At 44.2% G+C, this 24,061-nt stretch overlaps 2 protein-coding genes across 3 annotated transcripts in view; one reads left to right on the top strand and one right to left on the bottom strand.

Moving 5' to 3' along the window:
* ACOX3 (acyl-CoA oxidase 3, pristanoyl) overlaps positions 1–22,717 on the bottom strand; it is a 170,252-nt gene extending 147,535 nt beyond the window's left edge. The window contains exons 1-2 of the mRNA XM_089691574.1: positions 22,643–22,717; positions 2,561–2,729 (exon numbers count right to left, since the gene is read on the bottom strand). Coding sequence (XP_089547700.1) covers positions 2,561–2,722 — 162 coding nt within the window. The 5' untranslated portion in view covers positions 2,723–2,729; positions 22,643–22,717. The remainder of the gene's footprint in view (positions 1–2,560; positions 2,730–22,642) is intronic.
* Positions 22,718–23,007: 290 nt separating this feature from the next.
* The window catches only part of TRMT44 (tRNA methyltransferase 44 homolog), an 81,725-nt gene continuing 80,671 nt past the window's right edge, over positions 23,008–24,061 (top strand). The window contains exon 1 of one of the 2 annotated variants that reach the window (XM_089691573.1): positions 23,008–23,406. In XM_089691573.1, coding sequence (XP_089547699.1) covers positions 23,043–23,406 — 364 coding nt within the window. In that variant the 5' untranslated portion in view covers positions 23,008–23,042. The remainder of the gene's footprint in view (positions 23,407–24,061) is intronic. The other variant, XM_089691571.1, reaches the window with a different exon arrangement.

Genomic DNA, 24,061 nt, shown 5'->3' with positions numbered 1-24,061 from the left:
GCAGCACAGTGGCTAAATGGTTAGCACTTCCACCTGGCAGTACTAGGGTCGTTGGTTTGAATCCCAACCACGGCACCTCCTGCCTGGAGTTTGAATGTTCTCCCTGTGCCTGCGTAGGTTTCCTCCGGGTACTCCGGTTTCCTCCCACACTCCAAAGACATGCTGGTAGGTTAATTGGATCCTGTCTAAATTGGCCCTAGTATGTGTATGTATGAATGTGAGTTAGGAACCTTAGATTGTACGTCCCTTGAGAGTTAGGGACTGATGGGAATGTACAATATATATGTAAAGCGCTGCGTAAATTGATGGCGCTATATAAGTACCTGGAATAAATAAATATTAATGTTTTGTGCTCTGAGTTAAGCTTTAAGCAGAGCTATGATTTGCTCATGTAACATTGGTGATTTACCAGCACTCTGATATTGGGAAGGTCACACACGCTTCACCATACCTGGAAGCACTGGCTATTGCCTTCAGCTCCGAGGGTTAAAGAAATTATGGAGGAGTAAAGGAACAATAAGTATATGTTACTGTAAGTGGGAGCTAAAAGCAAACTGGTTGTGTTGCTCCGAGAAAGGCAAGGGTTTGTTTTAAAGGATCTTTGGTACAAGTTGTCCTTTAACTGTGCAGCCCCATCGGAAGCTGCATAGTGCTGCTTCTGAAAATGTTCCTGCCTGGTCTTCGTCAACCTGTACACATGCCAGCAAGATCTCATCTCATTTCCTGGCTGGAGGATATCCACCATCAATTAGCTCTTTCCCCCCCGAAGGCTGACTGTCCTTGCTTACCCCTTTCATTCAGTGGATTTCAGTTCTTTTTAATCTGGAGGCTCAGCATCACATGTGGGTGTTACCTAGTGGTGTATGTTGTTTTCAGAAAGCTATGTTTACTACTTTTGGTACACATGATTAAATGCTTTTTCCTCCCGTATCCCCATTCCCTCTCCCTTTCCTCTCCTCCCTTCATTATTGGTACTATGTTTTTTGTATTATTGTGATCCCTCATGGGTCGACCCGCACCCTTTTGATAAGTACGACCCCTGAGGAATCCACCATCCACCTATCAAGGACTTACTTTTGGAAAGTGTATTGTTTGACGTTCTAATGGCTTTTTGTCTAAAGATCCAAATTGAACCAAACGTTCAATCCTCTGCTGATCGTATTCATGTATGAAGTTCTTACCTGTAACATATTACTTTTTCTCAAGATAAAACTCACTAAAAAAAAAAAGAAAAGAAAGCTATTTGCAGCGCCTTGCAGGCCCCTCCTGTCTGCAGTGACCTGCCTACAATGCACAGAGAAGCACAAAGCACCAGTGATGACATCACTAGGTCCAAAATATAGTATGTAATGTAAATAGAAGTTTCATTTAAAAATGTCAATAGCATGTTAACAAAGGGGGAGAGTAAACCAGGGAAGGTAAATTATAAATTGATTAAGCTTCAGCTATAATTTGCCCTGAACAAGTGATAGTTACATAGTCTGGCTGAAAATAGACAAAAGTCCATCCAGTTCAACCAAAAAAACAAAAAGTTATAATCCAATACCCACCATTAATCCAGAGGAAAGCAAAAGATCCCCAGTAAAGCATGATCCAATTTGCTCCTGCAGGGAAAAAATTCCTTCCTGATCCCCCGAGAGGCAATCAGATATTCCCTGGATCAAATTTACCTATAAATATTAGTACCCAGTTATATTGTGTGCAGCTAGGAAAGAATCCAGGCCTTTTTTAAAGCAATCCACTGAGCTGGTCAGAACCAACTCTTGAGGGAGTCTATTCCACATTTTCAACTGTAAAGAAACCTTTCTGTATTTGGAGAAGACATCTGTTTTCCTCCAGACACAAAGAGTGCCCCCTTGTCCTCTTTGATGACCTCAAGGTGAATAGCTCTACACTGAGTTCACTATATGAACCACTGATGTATTTATACATGTTGATCATATCCCCCCTTAATCTCCTCTTCTCAAGAGAGAATAAATTCAGTTCCTCTAATCTTTCCTCATACAGTAGCTGATCTCCTCCATGCCTCTTATCAGTTTGGTTGCCCTTCTCTGTACTTTCTCCAGTTCCCCAATGTTCTTTTTGTGACTTGGTGCCCAAAACTGAACTGCATATTCCATATGAGGTCTTACTAATGATTTGTACCGGGGTAATATGATATCTCTCTCTCTGGAGTCTATACCTCTTTTAATACAAGAGAGGATTTTCCTTGCTTTAGAAACTGCAGCTCGGCATTGCATGCTATTATTAAGTTTGTGATCTACAAGAACTCCTAGATCCTTCTCCACCATTGATTCCCATTGACTGAGTTGTACTCCCCCTAACAATGTGTACATTAAAATAATAAATAATAAAGAAAAACGTAAAAATTAAGTGAATTCATACATAATATCAAATATGTCTTTGGGCTTTTACTAAGTTATTTCTACTTAGTATTACAGCCTGGAGCTCTCCTTTAATGCGAGTGCTGAAGTCAACTCCCTTTCATTTTCTCTTTACATGTAATTGAATATAATTGACAATGCATAGGACTGCTAGGGAATTCTTTTTAATAACTTACTTTAAAAGCAATAATGTCTTCATCATCCAGAAACATTGCCATATCCTTCCAGTTGAAGGAGGCTTTTCTTCTGTATTCCGAGAGCGGTCCATTAGGCAGATCCGGCAACAGGTTGTTAATGGATGTTGCTGGTGGGGCATCGCAGTTTTTGGCAGCAATCATTGTAAGTCTGCTTAAGAAAACAGTGTAGTGTTATTCTCTTTTTTAATTACACAAAAAGAAATATATTACAATGGTATACACAAAATCAATCAGTCTTCAGGCTGAAAGGAACAAAAGTGTGTGTGTGTGTGTGTGTGTGGGGGGGGGCTTTAAAGCTCAACTCCAGCCAAAATGTTTTATTCTGCTTTGAATACAGCAAGGAAAGATTAAAGCTGAACTCTGGGCTATACAAATTGTGTCTACATAAAATGTGTTCCTATTTGGATCTTTGTGTATTCCCTCTAGATCTGTGCAGTAATCTAGCATGAAGCTACTGCAGTTTGCAGGAGTTGCCCATAATAAAGACCGATCACTGCTGATCTCTCACCTCCGTACCTCTGTTTTCTGCAATCAGCCTGTAGTGGATGGGCATCTTGAGTTCCTCTAACAGCTCTTCCTTCTTCATAGGCTATGTGCAGCACAGTGACGATTTCAATGCTACTTTTACAAGGTAATATCTAGGTTTGCAAAGGCATTGGGTGCACACAAAGTGGATTTATAGCTTTTGTGGCTATTCATGTGAAAGTTTTTTGTGCTGGGAGTTTAGCTTCAAAACCCAACTCAAGGTCTAATGTCCCTTTAAAGTGGTTATAAATCTCAGACATGAAATATGAACAAGGCAAATCCCTCTATAGTGTGTACTTGTCTCAATACAGAGCACTAAGGGGTTGATTTACTAAACGCAAATAGACTGTGCACTTTGCAAATGCAGTTGCATTCTGCAAGTGCAGTTGCTCTAGAACAGGGGTCTCCAAACTCTTCAATCAAAAGGGTCAGCTTACTGTCCTTCAGACTTTAGGGGGGCTGGATTATGGCCAAATGGAGGTAGAAAATATACCAGGCCCCGCATCAGTGGGAATAAACACGGTCTCAGGGTTGGTAGTCAGTAGGAGGAGGAGTAGTGCCCCATCATTGGTATCAGTAGAAGAAATAGTGTCCCATTGTTGGTGTCTGTAGGAGGAATAGCACCCCATCATTACCACTAGTAGGAGGAATAGTGCCCCATCATTGGTATCAGTGAGAGGAATAGTGCCCCATCATTGGTATCAGTGAGAGGAATAGTGCCCCATCATTGATACTAATAGGAGGAATAGTGCCCCATCATTGATACTAATGGGAGGAATAGTGCCCCATCATTGATACTAATAGGAGGAATAGTGCCCCATCATTGATAGTAATGGGAGGAATAGTGCCCCATCATTGATACTAATGGGAGGAATAGTGCCCCATCATTGATATAATGGGAGGAATAGTGCCCCATCATTGATACTAATGGGAGGAATAGTGCCCCATCATTGATACTAATGGGAGGAATAGTGCTCCATCATCAGTGTCAGTGGGAGGAATTATGCTTCACTTTTAGTGTCAGTAGGAGGAACAGTGCCTCATATCATTGGGAGTAACAGTGCCCCAAGGGCTGAATAAAGACTAGCAAAGGGCCACAGTTTGGAGACCACTGCTCTAGAGCTTAGTAAATCAGGGGAAGATCTGCTGATTTCCGTCATCCAATCATGTGTAAGCAAGAAATGCTGTTTTTTTTATTTTCTTTGCAAGTGATTGGGTATTCTTTGCAAACTGAAGCTTTACCTCATTTAACCACTTGCCAACCATGCTATAGACAAATAACGACTACAGCGCGGTTGTCCAGTTCTGGGAAGGCGTCATATGATGTCCTCCCAGAACACGCCCTCCCACGCACCCCCGGGAGTGTGCACCCGATGATCTCCATGTCCTGCAGACACAGCTGATCACGTGATGTGGTAAAAGGCCAATCGCAGCAACCTTTTACCATGTGATCAGCTGTGTCCAATGACAGCAGATCACTGGTAAATACAGTTGCCTGTTATCGGCTGCACTTTCTTCACGCTGTTACAGCGTGAGGAAAGTACTGCCGATAACCGGCAATTGTCAGAGGACGGATCAGCACCGATCATCAGTGCCCTGATGATCAGTGCCCAGCAGTGCCACCCACCAGTACCACCCACAAGTGCCCAGCATTGCCACCCACCTCTGCCCATCAGTACTTAGTAGTGTCACCCACCTGTGCCCAACAGTGCCACCCACCAGTGCCCAGCAATGCCCCCCATCAATGCCACCCATCAGTGCTGCCTAGAAGTGCCACCCATCGGTGCCCAGCAGTGCCATCAGTCAGTGCCACCCATCAGTGTTGCCCATCAGTGCCGCCTATCAGCGCCCACCAGTGCTGCCTATCAGTACAGCCTCATCAACGCACATCAGTGGAGAAAAATTACCTGTTTGCAAAATTTTATAATAGAAACAAAGAAAAACTTTTTTTTTAAAATTTTTACTCTTTTTTTGTTTATAGCACAAAAAAATAAAACACCCAGTGGCGATTAAATACCACCAAAGAAAGCTCTATTTGTGTGAAAAAACTGATACAAATTTCTTATGGGTACAGTGTTGCATGACCGCGCAATTGCCATTCAAAATGCGACAGCACTGAAAGCTGAAAATTGGCCTGGGCAGGAAGGGGTATAAGTGCCCGGTAGGTAGGTGGTTAATAAGCTCGGAGCAACTGTAAAGTGCACAGTCTTTTTGCCTTTAGAAAATCAAACCCTAAGTGTAATTTCTGTCTTCTGCCTCCTTCCTCTGCTATCTTCATGAGTCAATTCTGACAAGTTTTCTAGACACCAAAAGAAAAAAGGTGACAGGGGAGGGATCTCAGTACACAGCCTGTGATTGACAGTCTAAGCTCTGTTCCTGTGCACTATGCGAAGGGGGTGTGTCCCTTCTCAATCAGAATTCTCACTGAGCTCTGCAGACTTCAGCTCCCCGTCCGTTTTCTGAAAGCTCAGACAAGCTGCATAAATTCTGCACTTTGAATGGATGTAGGGTGAAGTGAAGACTGCAGATAAACAGGTACAACTTATGTAGGAGGATTTGTTTCATCTCTGTGTATTACCTGAGGCCAGTAGTTTGATTGGCCTAAGTTGGCCAAAACAAATTATTTACTGTACTAGCAGGTGTACTTCCTGGACACCTTCAGCTACATACAGTATACAGCGCTGTGATCCATCAGTGGGACTGGGACTTCCTATCCCTCAGGAATCTTTGTATTCTACGAATGAATACATACTTCCTCTGACTGGCCGTGGAGGTGGAGTGGCAGGCAGATGACATCACATTCTCCACCCCAGCAGAGGAAGCTTTCAATTAATTCATAGAATATATAGCTTCACGTGAATAGTTGGAGCAGCGGTCAGCCTGACTTTATTTTGTTCTGGGAGTGGAATGGAAGTCCCGGTCCCACTCTATTGTTATGGGAATGAGACAGAAAGTCGAAACACAGCACTGTAAACTGTACATACCTGAGGCAACATACAGGTAATACAGCGCGCCCAACAAGCGCATCTGCTAGAGCAGTAAGTCGTTTGTTTATGCTAGCTTGGAAGCAGAAGTCTCTCTATAGAGGTCCAACACACCCACTGCTGAGTCTGACCCAACACTCGGCAATCAGCAAAGCCCATCTTCCTTGCTGATTAGAAAGCTCTAGTTCTGGACTTCTGCAGAGAGACCAATGCTTCCACACAGAGAGTAATGGCCGGTTCAGACTATGCCCTGATATGAATCGGACTGGAACATGCTGTGTGTTCCTGTGCAATACATATGTGGGTCTATACCAGCAATGGGCAAACTACAGCCCGGCGGACCTTTTAATCCGGCCCGTGGAGCGTGATGCTGTCAGGATGTGTGTAGGCGGGGCAGCATGACGAACGTGAGGGGAGCTAGGCTCCTCTCACAGTCCGCCCTGAAGACCGGAACGGCGCGGGAACACGGCGAGAGGAACGCGCGGAGCAAAGGTAAGTGAATGAATTACTATGGGGGATGAATTACTATATGGGGGATTAATTACTATGGGGGATTAATTACTATGGGGGATGAATTACTATGGGGGATGAATTACTATATGGGGGATTAATTACTATGGGGGATGAATTACTATATGGGGGATGAATTACTATGGGGGATGAATTACTATATGGGGGATGAATTACTATATGGGGGATGAATTACTATATGGGGGATGAATTACTATATGGGGGATGAATTACTAGGGGGGATGAATTACTATGGGGGATGAATTACTATATGGGGGATTAATTACTATGGGGGATGAATTACTATGGGGGATGAATTACTATGGGGGATGAATTACTATATGGGGGATTAATTACTATGCTTACTATGGGGGAATATTACTATACTTACTATGGATGACACATACACATCATTCATCTACTCTTGGTCCGGCCCCCGGGTCCAATATATGAACCCATTGCGGCCCTCAAGTCAAAAAGTTTGCCCACCCCTGGTCTATACGCTGTGATTTCATGCCCATTCATTTGAATGGGATGAAACTGGACCACGCTAAAAGGAGAGCATGTATTACTTTTTTTTTTAGAAGTACGGCGTTTATGAGGGGCATCGCGATTGGAATACGGTGCGGGAAGCCACATGGGAACGCGGCTCTCCTGCACTGCATTCCAGTGTCAATGACCCCTAAGGGTTTTGCTGCATGAAAATTCATTACAAGTAGAAATCCCATTATTCCCTATAGGGCTGGATCACATCTATGTGCTGCAGTTCAGAGTAAAAGGGAAACCCATAAGAACCCATTCACACCTACATGTGTACATTACCACGCACGCTGTAACAAACATGAAATAATGAAAATCCAATTTAAAAGAAAAGTGTAGGTTTTGAAGATAAACAACATACTTACCTAGGTGGATGCATCATCAATCCGATACTGCATCTGTCCCCCTGCTGTCGCTACACCAAGAACTGAGCATCAAATACTGCTGATCGCTCAGCTCTCAGTCTTCAGTGAGCAGAGAGCTGGTGACTATCAGTCACCAGCTCTCTGCTCTGCCCCTCCAGCGTTCATTGGAGTTCCGAGCTGTGGAGGGGGAGGGAGCATCTGTCTCAGGATCTAGGTGGCATGCTGAGATGCTGAGCCAGCTGCCAATCAGGCATTTGAGTGGATCTCTAATTTCTCCAGAATTTGGACCGGCTGAGTGACGTCAGCTGACAGCAGACTTTAGCCTGCTGACGGGTAAATACGGGTCACAGAATGAAATGCACTTCAGTGGCCTACAGGAGAAATAGGGCCAAACGAGCTTTTTACATGCTTTTAACATATGTCAGCACATATACACCAGCCAATTCTTTTAATTGGATTGGTTCATAATGTCTATGTTTTGATGCCTCAATTTACATCAAAATGTCATTTTACAAGCATTTTCATGCATGGTCAACGCATAACATTGGGGAACTGGACAAAAACATTGGGGAACTGGAGAAAGTACAGAGAAGGGCAACCAAACTGATAAAAGGCATGGAGGAGCTCAGCTATGAGGAAAGATTAGAGGAACCAAATTTATTCTCTCGAGAAGAGGAGCTTAAGGGGGGATATGATCAACTCGTATAAATTCATCAGTGGTTCATATAGTGAACTCGGTGTAGAGCTATTCACCCTGAGATCATCACAGAGGACAAGAGGGCACTTTTTATGTCTGGAGGAAAAGAAATTTAATCTCCATATATGGAAAGGTTTCTTCACAGTGAGAGTTGTGAAAATGTGGAATAGACTCCCTCAAGAGTTGGTTCTGACCAGCTCAGTGGATTCTTTATTGGATACACAGGATATAACTAGTTACTAACATTTATAGGTAAAGTTGATCCAGGGAATATCTGATTGCCTCTTGGGGGATCAGGAAATAATTTTTTCTCCTGCAGGAGAAAATTGGATCATGCTTTGTTGGGTTGTTGTGCCTTCCTCTGGATTAACTGTGGGTATAGGATTATAATTTTTGTTTTTTCTTGTTGAACTGGATGGACTTTTATCTTTTTTCAGCCAGACTAACTATGCAACTATAACAACATGCAATAAAAACAATGCACAATGTGGCATTTAATTATAGTCACTTAATGAAAGCCTATAGGTAGATGCGAGATATGCCATGAATGCCAGATGATCTAATTTTATGTCTGAATAAGGCTAGCCATACATTATAAAATTTTCTTGAGATTTTTGCTTTAGATTTACCAAAAACCATATAATAGGAGGTCAAACCCAAACAACACTTTCAGTTGTATCCAATCAGGCAGGCCCTTGCATTGGACAGTTGAAGGTACAGTTGTGTTCAAAATAATAGCAGTGTGTTGAAAAAAGTGAATAAAGCTCACAATCCTTCTAATAGCTTTTATTTCCATACACACAAATGCATTGGGAACACTACACATTCTATTCCAAATCAAAACATGAAGAAAAATATATCAAATTTGTGTTGTTCCTCTAAAAAAAATGAAGAAAAGTAAACATTAGGCTGTTCAAAAAAATATCAGTGTTTGTATTCTTCTTTACAACTCAAACATTCACTATATAAACTGAAAAATGTTTGAAGATTTTGCTTTCCTTTGAATCACTTAATGAATATTTAGTTGTATAAGCACTGTTTCTGAGAACTGCTGTACATCTGTGTTGCATGGAGTCACCCAACTTCTGGCACCTGTGAACAGGTATTCCAGCCTAGGATGATTGGACTACATTCCACAGTTCTTCTCTATTTCTTGGTTTTGCCTCAGAAACTGCATTTTTGATGTCACCCCACAAGTTTTCTATTGGATTAAGATCCGGGGATTGGGCTGGCCACTCCATAACGTCAATCTTGTTGGTCTGGAACCAAGATGTTGCACGTTTACTGGTGTGTTTGGGGTCGTTGTCTTGTTGGAACACCCATTTCAAGGGCATTTCCTCTTCAGCATAAGGCAGCATGACCTCTTCAAGTATTCTGATGTACTCAAACTGATCCGTGATCCCTGGTATGCGATAAATAGGCCCAACACCGCAGTATGAGAAACATCCCCATATCATGATGCTTGCACCACCATGCTTCACTGTCTTCACAGTGTACTGTGGCTTGAATTCAGTGTTTGGAGGTCGTCTGACAAACTGTCTCCGGCCACTAGACTCAAAAAGAACAATCTTACTTTCATCAGTCCACAAAATGTTGCGCCATTTCTCTTTAGGCCAGTCAATGTGCTCTTTGGCAAATTGTAACCTCTCCAGCACATGTCTTTTTTTCAACAGTGGGACTTTGCGGGGGCTTCTTGCAGATAGCTTGACTTCACATAGGCATCTTCTAATTGTAACAGTACTCACAGGAAACTTTAGATCTTCTTTGATCTTCCTGGAGCTGATTGTTGGCTGAGTCCTTGCCATTTTGGCTATTCTTCTATCCATTCGAATGGTAGTTTTTCGCTTTCTTCCACGTCTTTCAGGTTTTGGTTGCCATTATAAAGCATTTGCGATCATTTTAGCTGAGCAGCCTATCATTTTCTGCACTTCTTTATATGTTTTCCCCTCTCCAATCAACTTTTAATCAAGGTACGCTGTTCTTCTGAACAATGTCTGGAACGACCCATTTTCCTCAGAATTTCAGAGAGAAATGCACTGTAACCGGCATGTACAACATTTGCTGCCTTCCTTCCTTAAATAAGGGCAATAATTGCCACCTGTTTTTCAAAGAATGAATGACCTCACTAATAGAACTCCACACTGCTATTATTTTGAACATGCCCCTTTCAATTAGTGATTCAATTACACAGAATCAGCAGCATGCATGTCATGACTGTTGGGTCTGTTGGATTTCTATTACTCTACTACACCTGCTAGTAAATTATTTGCCATGCAGAAATATAATTTCTACCAAAAACAGTGATTGATCAGGTTAGTGATGTCTGACTGCTATTATTTTGAACACAACTGTAAATCCAAAGGAAATTGGACAGAAGATTGGAAGAAAACTGTATAGTGTATGGCTAGCCTAAGACTTCATTCACATTGGCGTACTACAGCATGCCCTGAATGCACCTGCACAGCGGTCAAATTAAGAGCAGTGTGTGGTGGTCCATGCAGCCACTGCAACCCAACTGACATGAATGGGACTGCCTGTATGGGGATGCATGGCACACCTGTGCATCCGCATTCAGGTTAACATGGCTCCCGCACTGTAGTATACCTGTGTGAATGAGTCCGAAGAAACGTACTGCAAGGTAGAAAACAAAACTGCTTGGAGGTCTATAAACATTTGCACATGCTTTATCATTTATGCCATATTTTCCTCTATCTTTTATAGTTCAGAGGGAAAAAATAGTTACTGTGCACTTAGATTGTAAGCTCTATGAGCAGGGCCCTCTGATTCCTCTTGTACCAAATTGTATTGTAACTGTAATGTCTACCTTCATTTTATAAAGCACTGCGCAAACTGTAGGCATTATATAAATCCTGTATAATAATAATAATAATAATACATTTATTGTATAAATGTATAGAATGTATAAATTCTATACATATAAATGTAATGTATGGAAATATGTCACATTTATTCCCTGTAGATCCTGAGTTGGATTATCTTAATGCAGGTCATACATGGGTCGAATTTAGAACAAATTTTCTTTAGAAAATTGGAAATTTTCTGCATTTTGTAATCCAATGGTGCCACCATTGATTTCAAAATTCGACCAACCAAGCCTTCAATTTAACCTCATGTTGCTATAGAAAAGAATTTTCGTGGCCAAGAATTTTCTTTTCTTTCCAGGTCACAGCTCATGCTCATTTCTTTTTTGTTTATATTTCTTGCACGATTCTCCCTCATTGATTCAAAATTCTTAAAAAAATTTCCAACATGCCGATCACTCAAATTCGATGATCATACGAAAATCGTCCGTTTCTGTGACCCACTAATGGTGCAAAATTCAAACGTAAATTCTTAGAAAAGATTTTCGAAAGAAAAGTCTTTTGAAATTCGACCCGTGTATGGCTGGCTCAAACCTAGTTCACACTGGCCATGAAAGCCTTTGACACAAATGATACTATGGGCAGCACACAGTGCTGTTCACATTATCAAAACATGAAGCGTTAGCGTTGTGTCGCTTCAAAATTGAAGCCTCATGTCGAATCTAGAGGAGTTTGAAGCTTGTCAACGCCTCCCATTCAGGTCTAAGGTGACACTCCACCAACCCGCTGGCATGCATTTGTGGGGTATTTGAAGTGCAGTTGCGGCGTATTAATAACATTACAGTTTATTATAGGCGTTTGTGGTGCGGTTATTTGAACCACTTGCCTACCGGGCACTTATACCCCCTTCCTTACCAGGCCAATTTTCAGCTTTTAGTGCTGTTGCACTTTGAATGACAATTGCGCGGTCACGCAACATTGAATTCATATGAAAATTTTAGCATTTTTTTCTCACAAATAGAGCTTTCTTTTGGTGGTATTTACTCACCGCTTGGTGTTTTATTTTTTGCGCTAAAAAAAAAAGCACAAAATTTGAAAAAAAAATAGTTTCTTTGTTTCTAGTATAACATTCTGCAAACAGGTAATTTTTCTCCTTCACTGATGTGCGTTGATGAGGCTACACTGATGAGCACTGATAGGCAGCACTAATGAGGTGGCACTGATAGGCGGCACTGATGAGCTGTCACTGATGATGGGTACCGATAGGTGGCACTGACTGGCATCACTGCTGGGCACTGACTGGTAGCACTGCTGGGCTGCACTGATGGGCACTTTTGGGTGACACTGGTGGGCACTGATGGGCACAGGTGGGTGACACTGCTGGGCACTTGTGAGCTGCACTGCTGGGCACTTGTGGATGGAACTGGTGGGTGACACTGCTGGGCACCGATCATCAGTGCCCTGATGATCGGTGCCGATCCCTGCTCTGACAACTGCCGGTTCTCGGCAGTACTTTCCTCACTCTATGACAGTGTGAGGAAAGTGCAGCCAAGAACCAGCAATTGCATTTCCCGATGATCAGCGTGTCATTGGACGCAGGTGATCATGTGGTAAAGGCCGCTGTGATTGGCCTTTTACCACATCACGTGATCAGCTGTGTCCAAAGGACACAGCGATCACGGGGTGCGCACACCTGGGGCCGCGCAGGAGAGCGTGTTCTGGGAGGATGTCATAGGACGGCCTCCCAGAACTGGCCGGCCGCAGTGCAGCCATCATTCGGGTATCTGCGGTCGGCAACTGGTTAACTTGTAAAATGATTATAAAAACTTCAAAACGGCTCATAGGGCACTTAGGGAGCATTTTAACGCGTGTAAAAAGCCAGTCTAATGCCCATACTAAAGCTCATTAACGCCTAACGCCCATACTAACACTATAGGAGAGTTTGGTAAGAGACAGAAAGTAGTCAAGTGTGAACAAGCAGCAGAATGTGTCATTGGAGCAGGAATGTCCCATCATACAACTTCAAATCATAGAACTTCACAGAAAAACAGCCAAAGGCCAAAAGTAACATTATACTTACTAATAAAGGATTTCTAGAATCCACAGACAGACCGCAGTCCAGCAGGAGCTGAATATATGCGGATATCAGGAGCACAACACCACAGTGGATTACTCTTCAGCTGAATATTATTTGCTGACGTTGATCATATTGATAAAGCCTGAACTTAGGACTTCAACACCGTATGGGTTAAAAGTCCTTCCCTGCTTCCCCAACCTGAGACAGATGGATTCATTTACATAGATTTGCTGAGATAACTGTGAATATTAATGTGCACATGAAAAAATAAAACGTTTTTATCAGACAGCACAACCTAGCAGCATACAGAATGCAATGGAGGCATAAATATTTAAATAATAAATATTTTATTATAACCTACATTAGTAAAAGCACACTTGTGATTTCCCATGCAGGGAAAAGTAACAGGTTCACATAACCCCCTCCCCCCTTCTCCAGCAGTGTATACTTAAAGGATAAGTTCACCTTTTTTGACAAAAATAATAAATGCACATTTTTTTGCAGTCAATGTCTGCTTACCATACAGGATGTACAAGCAAGCAGATATTCAATGAACTACCGTGGGGCTCCACGGTGCCATGGCAGTTCATTGAAAACTACAAGCCCACAGCCGCTAAGGCTGCCGGGACTTGTAGGCACTCATTTACAATACTCTGTGAATGAGTGACACAGCTGTGTGGGCGGAGCCAAGCACAACCGCACTGTTTTCAAATCTGCCAGATAGTACGGGGAGAAGTTTCCGCGTACTATCTGTCAGAGGGAGGTAGGGCGGCGACGGCTATGGGAATATGTTACATTTTCCAAAGGTGAACTTATCCTTTAAAGCAGGGCTCAAAATTTCAAGTCCTGAGATACTAGCCAGGCCTTTACCCTAGGTTCACATCTGTGCGGGTGGTGCCGCTGCAGATCCGCACGAAAATCAGTGCAGCTACACCACCCGCACAGAAAAAAGCGGACCAGCGGGATGGTGCCATTAATTCTAATGGCATGCATGCCGCCCGAACTGGAAAACACAACTATACTGGCAACTGAGGTTCCTGTGCAGACTGCGTTTTCCAAAGAAGTGCAAGGACTTCTTTCTCTGCATGTCACGGGCACTGGACTCCATTCAAAGGAATGGGCTCTCGTGCCTGTGCAAAACGCAGCCCGCACGGCCTCATAGATGTGAACCGGGGGTAAGAGTTATTCGCCACTAGTTGCCCCACTCCCCTAATTCTGCCCCTCGTAAATGATCTCATTATGGCCAAATGATGGCTACAGCGAGATTGTCCAGTTCTGGGAGGGCGTCATATGACGTCCTCCCAGAACATGAGCACCTGGCGATCTCCATGATCGCTGTATCCTACAGACACAGCTGATCAGGTGATGAGGTAAAGGCCAATCAAAGCAGCATTTTACCATGTGATCAGCTGATACAGCAGATCATGGAGTACATACAGTTGCCGATTATCGGCAGCACTTTCTTCACGCTGCCACAGCGTGAAGAAAGTACTGTAGATAACCAGCAGCTATCACAGAGCAGATCAGCACTGATCATCAGGACACTGATAATCAGTACCCAGCAGTGCCACCCAGCAGTGCACATCAGTGCTTCCCACCAGTGCCACCCATCAGTACCGCCCAGCAGTTGCGCCCAGCAGTGCCACCAGTCAGTGCCATCAGTCAGCGTCGCCCCATCAGTGTCCATCAGTGCCGTCTATCGGTGCCCATCATTGCTGCATATCAGTGCCGCCTATCAGTGAGTGCTACCTATCTATGCCACCTCATCAGTGCCCATCAGTGCCGCCTATCAGTACAGCCTCATCAACGTACATCAGTGAAGAAAAAAAATTACTTGTTTGCAAAAGTTTATAATAGAAACAAAGAGAAACTTTTCAAATTTTTTGCTCTTTTTTTTGTTTATAGTGCAAAAAATAAAACACCCAGCGACGATTAAATACCACCAAAAGAAAGCTCTATTTGTGTGAAACAAATTTTTAAAAATTTCATATGGGTACAGTATTGCATGACCGCGCAATTGCCATTCAAAATGCGACAGAGTTGAAAGCTGAAAATTGGCATGGGCAGGAAGGGGGTGAAAGTGCCCGGTATGGAAGTGGTTTTATGCAGAATAGTTACAAAAATAAATACATACCCCCATTTACACCCCCTCCCCCCACAGCCATGTCCTCTACCCTCCTTCTCACCCCCCCCCCCAGCCGTGAGGGTGGGAGGGGGTGAAAGAAAAAGAGACATGGGGTAAGAGAAAAAGAGAGGGGGGTAAGAGAAAAAGAGAGGGGGGTGAGAGAAAGAGAGGGGAGGGGGAGAGAGGGGGGTTGTTCAGTACGTCAGCTACTGAAAATGATGGCACCGTCCCCCCATATTTGAGGTCATAATGGGCATACAACCCCCCCCCCCTTAGAACACATGGTCTCCATTATGGTGCCATGCACCCCCCAGAACACACAGTGAGCCCCCCTACTACATAAAGCAAATACAAAGACCCATCTCTCTCTCTCTCTCTCCTGTTCTCAGCACTCCAGTCACAGACAGCTCTCCCCCTTCCTCCCACTATTACACCCCGAGTTCCCACCAGTCTGAGAAGTGTCCTCCTCCTCGGGCTCCATCAGACTCTCTTTCCTCTCACCGGACCAGACCTGGAGTCCGCTTTGAAACATCCACCCTACGGCCCACCCCATCTTTCCAGGAGTCTGTCACAGGGCCCTCTATGAACCCTCAGGCAGTATATGAGTGCCTGAATGTCCGAATACTTAGTCTGCTCCTTGTGCCAGCACCCCGCTCCATATCCATCGGCTGTCTGATCAATCCGGCCCTCAGCCCCACGTTATTTCCACTTGTCCAATGCAAGCAGGTCAGTAGAAATTTTGAGGCCTGCTTAAAGGATACGTTCACTTTTGGGAACATGTTACATGTTTTTTAGGGTAACATGTTCCCAGTGCTGCAGAAGTTCCCCATACAAACTGTCACTTTTTAAAAACAAGTGTGGCTGTGTGGGGCTCCGACCACACAGCCGCAACATTCATTTACAGAGTTCTGTGAATGAACTACAAGTCCCGACATCCTTAGCGGCTCTCAGCTTGTAGTTCTCCATGAACTACCATGGCGCTGTGCAGCACCGTGGTAGTTCATTGAGTCTTGAATCTTCCTGTCAGTATGTCTGCCTGCCTGTACATCCTGTACGGGCAGGCTGATATACTGACAGGTCTGCAGGAGACCTGCATGGCTCTAGAGATCTGGTGATCGCTGGTGCAATGCTTTACAGGCCCCTGCTACAAAAAATAATAAATGCACATTTTTTACCAGAAAAAAATGTGCATTTATTATTTTTGGTCAAAAGGTGAACTTTAACTTTCCTATACCCCCTATCCATTCCATTTAGCCACCACAGGGGGTTGCTCACTCGGCACCCCCACCATTTATAAAACACCTTGGGGGTTATTTATTAAAGCTGGAGAGTGCAAAATCTGGTGCAACTCTGAAAATAAACCAATCAGCTTACAGGTTTTATTGCCAAAAAGCTTAATTAAACAAGCTGAAGTTAGAAGTTTGTTGGCTACCATGCACAGCTGCATTGGATTCTGAGTGGTCCAGTTTTAGCAAATATTTCCCCTTGTATTTTTTTCAATGAATACAAGGTATTCTCTGATTGTGGTGGAGAGAAGAGGGAAATGTCACTATATCCACCATGTCCAATTACAGAATGACTTGTATTCACTGAAAAGATACAATGTGTTCTGTGAATGGAGGAGGTGTCAAGTGAGCGACCCTCGCTGGTCAGTGTGCAGAGGGGAAGCTGTTTGCAAAGAACCTGGACGATCGTGGCTGTCACTGTATGTCGTGCCAACTACTACAGAGTGATATACAACATCCACAGTGGCCTTCCAGATATCACACTATTTGCATATTATACTTATAGCAAGCCAAGCTGGCAAAATGTAAGTGCAAAAAAAAAGTATATTTCCTGGAGTTCAGATTTAAATGATTACTGAAATCTGGATATAAAAAAGAAATATGGCCAAAGCTTTTTTGACCATACTTCTGTGGGTCACACGAGTGCACTTTGTTCTGCTTTCCTTTGACACTGAATCAGACGACAGTGGGCTAAAGTCCACTGTTGGCTGATGTCACAGAGCTGGTCCAGGCTCTGTAGGGATCCTGAAAATGATGTCAGGATCCACCCAGATGCATGAGTGGCAGCTGGCTCAGTGTTTCAGAGTGCCACTGAGAGCCTGGGCCAGTGGCTTCCACCCCCTCTACAGCCCAGTGCTCCAGTGAGTGCTGGAGGGGCAGATAAGAGAGCCGGAGACTGACAGTCACTGCTCTTTGCACAGAACGGAGGAGAGCACTGAGTGATCAGCGGCCAGGTAAGTTCTTGGACTTAGAGTCAGCAGGGGACAACTGCAGCATCACAGCAGAATATCCTTTAATACAGTAAAGTTCAGAGGTATGGGTTGACTTTAAAGCGATTCTAAAGGCTCTTTTTTTTTTATGTAAAATAACAAACATGTCTATACTTACCTACTGTGTGCAGTGATTTTGCACAGAGCAGCCCAGATCCTCCTCTTCTTGGGCTCCTCCTGTCGGGTGCCCCCACAGCAAGTAGATTGCTATGGAGGCACCCGCTGCTCCGTGTGTCCATTCACACACGGAGCTGCGGCCTGGCCCCACCCCCTCTCTCCTCAATGGCTCCCGCTTGCTGTCTCAGCTAAAGAGGAGGCAGAGACCCGGGGCAGCCGAGGCTGTCATTCACATTGCTGGAGGTAAGTATTGAGGGAGCTGGCGGCACTGCTACACACAGAAGGTTTTTTTGGCTTTTGGCGTTTTTTTCTACAGCCAGTAAAATCCCCAGCATGTTATCCTATGTGTCCATGCACACATAGGTTGTAATCAGCATTCTTTGGCAGGAAAAAACCCCAGAACTAGTCGGTTTCTAGTGATTTTGTTAGCTGTAAAAATGCTCTAACGCTAAAAAACACAGTAAAACATGGCAAACCGGCGTTTTTGACCTTTTTTTAAAAAAAAAAAAAAATGCAGCAAAACGCTAATGCAAATCGCTGAAAAACGTGACTTTACACAGCTAACACTACTAGCATTATTAACAAGTTCCCGTCCGGCCTATAGCCAAATGGCAGCCTGCAAAACCCCTCGTCCCTCCGGGTAGACGCCATATGGCGTCCTTTCGGGCATGCGCAGTTTGCATGCCTGCAGAGCCACGCAGTGGCGCGATCTGTCACTGGCCGTGTACCTCAGACACAGCCGATGACAGATCTGAGTACCGGCCCCTTTCCGGTACCATGTGACCTGCTGTGACCAATCACAGCAGGTCACATCACAGTTGTATACAATGGATGGCTTCATTCATGCCATCCATTGTATACTAGTGTGTCTAGCTGTGAATGGTCACAGTGATCACATGCACAAGCTGGGCCAATCACAGTCCAGCTGTGTCATGTGATTAGCCGTGGCCAAATCACAGCTAAGCACAAAAAAAAAAAAAAAAAAACCCTGAATGAATCGATGTCATTCAGGTAAATGCTTGCTTATAGCAAAATTTTTTTTAAAATTATATATATTTTTTTCATACTGTCACCAGTCAGTGTCCCTGATCACCGCCATGCCAGTTATTTGATGACGCTGTACTGTACTTATGACACAAGACGTCTGTCAGAGGCGCGCGCACGCTGGGAACGGCGCGTGACTAAGGGTGTCTCGTGCACGAGCGCGGAGCGAGTTGTGAGCGGAAACTCCGGAGTGTCTCAGACGTCCCCCGGGCCGGTGTGGGGGCCACACAGTATGGCCTCCTCCATGGAGGTGTTCGGTCTACCGGAGGAGGAGCTGGATGCAGAACAAAGTTAGTTACATTGACTGGTGTGCAGAGATTGAGCGACTTTGGGCTGTATGGTGGTGCAAAGGTGTTCATGCTTGACTTTGACTAGCCTCATGGAGCTTCCTCAACTTTCACAGCCCCAAGGGATTTCCTTATCAACTCCTGTGAAGGGGGAAGGTTTATTCCGTTTGATATCGTTCTGATCTGCTGGATCACTGTTTCACCACAAGAGGGCGTAGGATATCTACCTTTCCTGGCTATTCACTTGACCAGATCTGAGGGGAGAAGGGGACTCCACAGGATATACATACACATGCGTATAATTTTACGCTATCTGGTTAGTGTAAATCCTTACCATTTGCACTAGGATATACGGAGCACCTTTTCTCACTGGACTGTGTTTTATGATCACTTTTTTCAAGCGCTGCATTTTTATATATATGTACTGTACTGGCGACAGTATGTAAAAAAAAAAATAGTGAAAATATTTTTTTTTATTTTTTCATTTTCCGAAAAATGACAATAAAAAATAAAACTTCAAAAAACCGCCATGCCTCTTATGAAGTACGTCAGACTGTCTACTTTGCAAAAAGGGGTCATTTGGGGGATATCTGTACTGTTCTGACATTCTTGGATCTCAAGAAATTAGTTTGGCTGTCAGTACTTCAGGATTGATCAATATTCAGATATATCCCATAGTTTGTGAACTCTATAACTTTCCTACAGGCTGGGAAAAAAACCCAGAACTAGTGGGTTTCAAGAGGATTTTTTTAGCTGTAAAAATGCTCTAATGCTGAAAAAAGCTGAAAGATACTAAAAGCCACAACTATCCAGCGTTTATGAGCGTTTTTGAGCCTGAAGATTTTGTGGGAGTATAATTTTGCTAAAAAGTGCAAACGCTGAAAAACACAACAAACGCTGAAAAAAACTAATGCAAAAACGCTAAAAAAATGCGACAAAACTCACATTAATCATGCAGAATTCTACAGCTAACACTTTATAATGTCTAGTGTGCATGAGGCCTAAATAAACACAAGCTCACCTGTCCCAGGATCCAGAGATGTGCTCACCCGAGCCATCCCTTCTCACCCTGGCGCCAGCATCTCAAGTGTGGGCACCCATATGTGACAACTTGCAGCTCCACAACCGGGTGACCACTACGTATATGTGATTTTGGTTGCACCTCCTGAATGGTCCGGTAGTCTTCTGGGACCTTGATGTATCCCAGAAGAGTGCAGGGACAGATGGAGGGGGGGAGGGAATTGCTTGGATCGCCTAGGCTCCCCCCCCGCCCAAAAAAAAATTGCATGCCAAATGTGGCGGGGAGGAGTACTTAAAGCACAACTTCCCCCTTTGGATGGAGCTCTGCTTTAATGAGCAGCCTCATAGACCGATAGGTGCAAGCACCAGGGAGGGGCAGCAAAAGCTTGATTTTAAAGCTGCAGTAAGGATTTGCATAGCTGAGCCCAAAGTTGTCACCTTACCCATCTTCACAGTGTTCACCTACTGCTCATTCCTGCTTTGCTTCTGTCAGTTTGTCTTGAGCCTGGATTCACATATATGCGGTGTGGTATATCACATGTGATTCGCACAGGAACCGCACCGCATTCCTGTGCAAAACACATGCGATTTGTATGGCTCTAATCACACAGCAACAGCACCAAAAAGGTGCAGGACCCTTTTTTGGATCTGCACTGAAATCGGATCGCATGGGTATTCACACCTATGCGATCCAATTCTGCACATCGCACTGCGTTTTGTGGACCTCTTTCGGGGTGTTGTTAACATACACACCCGCAGCGGTTCACATGAATGGGGTGGGATGCTGATGCGGTGCGGAATTAGCACAGAAAACGTTGCAAATTCTGTACAGCATAAGTGTGAACCAGGGCTGTGCAAGATGACACAATCTCTTAAATCTGAACTCCAGGTTTGGCAGTTTTTACCGTTACATTTATGGACCAGTGTAAGCATGTGTATGTGTCATACTTGTGGGATCCCCGTGGAAACTGGAAATCACTGTAATATATACCGCTACTACCAGTGATGCGCCGATATATTGGCTACCGAAAAGAGGGTTATCGGTTTTTGCCAATAAAAAAAAAAAAAGGTGCAGATAACTGACTTCAATGCAAAATCGCGTCTCATTGACTTTGATGCAAAAACTGTGTCATTTTGACTTCAATACAAAAACGCCCCCTATTGACCTCAATGCAAAATCGCATCCCACTGACTTCTGTGCAATAGTTTAGCACAGAGCAGCTACAATCCTCTTATTTTTGTGTCACCCGTCGGCGATCCAGGCTCCTCCCCCCTATCGAGTGCCCCCAATAGCAAGCGTCTTGCTATGGGGGCACTCAAGCAGGCTCGCTCCTGACCTGGGCTTTTTGTGTCCATTTAAACACACTGCGACTAGGCCCTGCCCCTTGATCTCTCCTCATTGGCTCACTGGCTGTGACTGACAGTAGCAGGAGCAAAAAACTCCCTATGTTGTGTTAGACAATGAGGAAAGAGAGACCCTGGAGAGCTGCTGCTCTCATGCACAATGCTGGATCGAGATGGGGCTCAGGTAAGTATAAGGGGAGGGGGGAGCTGCACCCATAAGGTTTTGTGCCTTAATACATAGAATGCATTGAGGTAAAAACCTTGAGCCTTTAGAACAACTTTAATTGTAGTTTATGAATCACTAAGCTAGAATATACATAGGAACTAAATTATACTACATTTCTACTCTTGCTATGATATGTATCCTGGCATATGCAGTGATTCTGTTCAGATATGATGGCTTTTTATTTTATGGTAACTTTGTAAAGGTTCCAGCTATATGATGTGGAACAATGCACAGTGAAAAGCTGAATTCCAAAAATTTATTTTTTTGCATAGTTACATTGGGCTTGATTTCCCAAAGGAAAATAGGCTGTGCACTTTGCCAGTGCAGTTGCTACAGAGCTTAGGGGAACTGCTGACTTCCATCATCCAATCATGTGCAAGCAAAAATGCAGTTTTTTTTTCCTGTGTGTGTGATTGGGTATTTTCTGCAAAGTAAAACTTTGCGACATTCACTAAGCTCTGAAGCAAATGCTTTGCAAAGTGCACATTCTATTTGCCTTTAGTGAATCAACCCCATTGGTCATGCTTGGAGCAGTATAGGTATACGTATTGATACCTGGCCAATCCCTGTGGAAGCCGCCGCTACTGCAATGATCACCTTCATTTTCCAAGTCCCATGCCAAGCGACTGCCCTGCTGCATAGTAATTCCAGGGGGTCACTCAGTTGCCATTCAGAAAACACCCTGAAAAGCATTCTCTGATTAGATGAGGTGGAAATTGTGACATCACTGTCCCCTCAATTTGAATCATTACCAGGACACAACCTGCCTGGAGATTGCATGCTTCCCCTGTGCCTGCGTGGGTTTCCTCCCACACTCCGAAGATATTCTGGAAGATAAATTGGCTCCTATCTAAATTGGCCTTAGTATGCGTATGTATGAATGTGAGTTAGGGACCTTAGATTGTAAGCTCCTGAGGGCAGGGACTGATGTGAATGTGCAATATGTAAAGTGGTCCATTAACTGTCAGCTCTATAAATACCTGTAAACAATAACCATGAGAATAAAATCATTTTTGCAGCAGTGGTGATTTGAGAAGTAGCTTCTCTGGGTTTTGGCACCTTACCTTACTAACCCTCCCCCATGTTAGAACAGTACTGCTCACCTGTGTTTAGGTACACAACCTCTGCCAGTACCAGCCAGCTGCCAGGACCTAACAACACAGATAGGTCCTGTAGGCGGAGCCAACTCCGCCATCTTTGTTAAGGGAAACAATACAGTCACCAATCGTTTTTACAGGTCCTTGTTTATTTATCTCTCATTTGTGGTTCATAGGCGTCTGTACACAATATTATATACATTTATTGCGAGTTGAGTACTGTGTTGTTCCTGATCTCCAAAGCATGCGATTAATAAGGCAACATGCGTCATCACTGTGCGCCCGGTAAGGGAGAATGCGCGGCGGCCATTTTTGTGTAGACCACAATGTTTATCTTGATGGAGTGAACTCTATATTGGAGACTGATAGGCGGACACGTCATCTCTCAGCACCGGTAGTGTTCGGCATGCCGGTATTGAGCAGCGTGTGTGTTCGGGATGCCGGGGGCTCGGTGCTGCCTGGCGGGTTCTGGGCGGCGGTGTCGGTGTGGCTGGAGAAGGCTCAGGTGCTGAATAAGAGGCTGTGCGGCTCGTGTATAGAGCGGAGCTGGGATTGGAGGAAGGCAGAGGAGGAGGGAGATGGGACTCTGCGGGGGCTGCTCCCTCTGCTGGCTGGGCTGACCTGCCCCGGAGGAGATGAGGAGGTGCTGAGAGCCATCAGAGCCAATGAGGAATCAGAAGAGGGCAGGCTCCTCCTTCTGAGGAGCCTCATCCCCAAATCCAACCCCCATTACACCTGTACGGATCCCCGGAGGGAGCTCGTCATCAAAGGTCAGCAGTGTCCCCGATGTGTAATGGTGTCACAGCACTACAGCCCAATCTGCTGTCAGGAGGAGGAGCTGCAATAGAACCGCCTCTCAGCACAGGCGTTAGGACTCACGGCAGCGCGGCGTGATGCACATTGGTATTCAATACAAAATGCCCTGCAACCTGTATTATCTTGCGTCTGGAGGCCCTTCTATTGGTTTCAATGGTGTGACTCCAGACGGAGCGGGTGATTGTGTTTGTTACAATGTCCTTTGCTTTGAACAGTGTACTAAGGCGGGATTGATACTTTCTTTTTGCATCTTACCTTTCACCCCGACACCGAGGCTGCAGCCACATCTAGCGATTTGGAGTGCGCATTTATTTTCCGTGCGGCATGCATTCATTTTAACCACTTGCCTACCAGTCACTTATACCCCCTTCCTGCCCAGGCCAATTTTCAGCTTTCAGCGCTGTTGTACTTTGACAATGCAACACTGTACCCATATGAAATTTTTATCATTTTTTTTCACACAAATAGAGCTTTCCTTTGGTGGTATTTACTCGGCTGGGTGTTTTATTTTTTGCAATATAAACAAAAAAAGAGCAAAAAAATTTAAAAGAAAAAAAAGGTTTTCTTTGTTTCCATTATAACATTTTGCAAACAAGTTATTTAGGATCA

This window comes from Staurois parvus, unplaced genomic scaffold, assembly GCF_062004578.1.
Source record: "Staurois parvus isolate SC_StPar_1 unplaced genomic scaffold, SC_StPar_1.0 ptg000564l, whole genome shotgun sequence".
In the NCBI taxonomy this organism is placed as follows: Eukaryota; Metazoa; Chordata; class Amphibia; order Anura; family Ranidae; genus Staurois; species Staurois parvus.
Note: the sequence above shows the minus strand (reverse complement) of the source record. Positions and strands in the feature narration are given on the sequence as shown.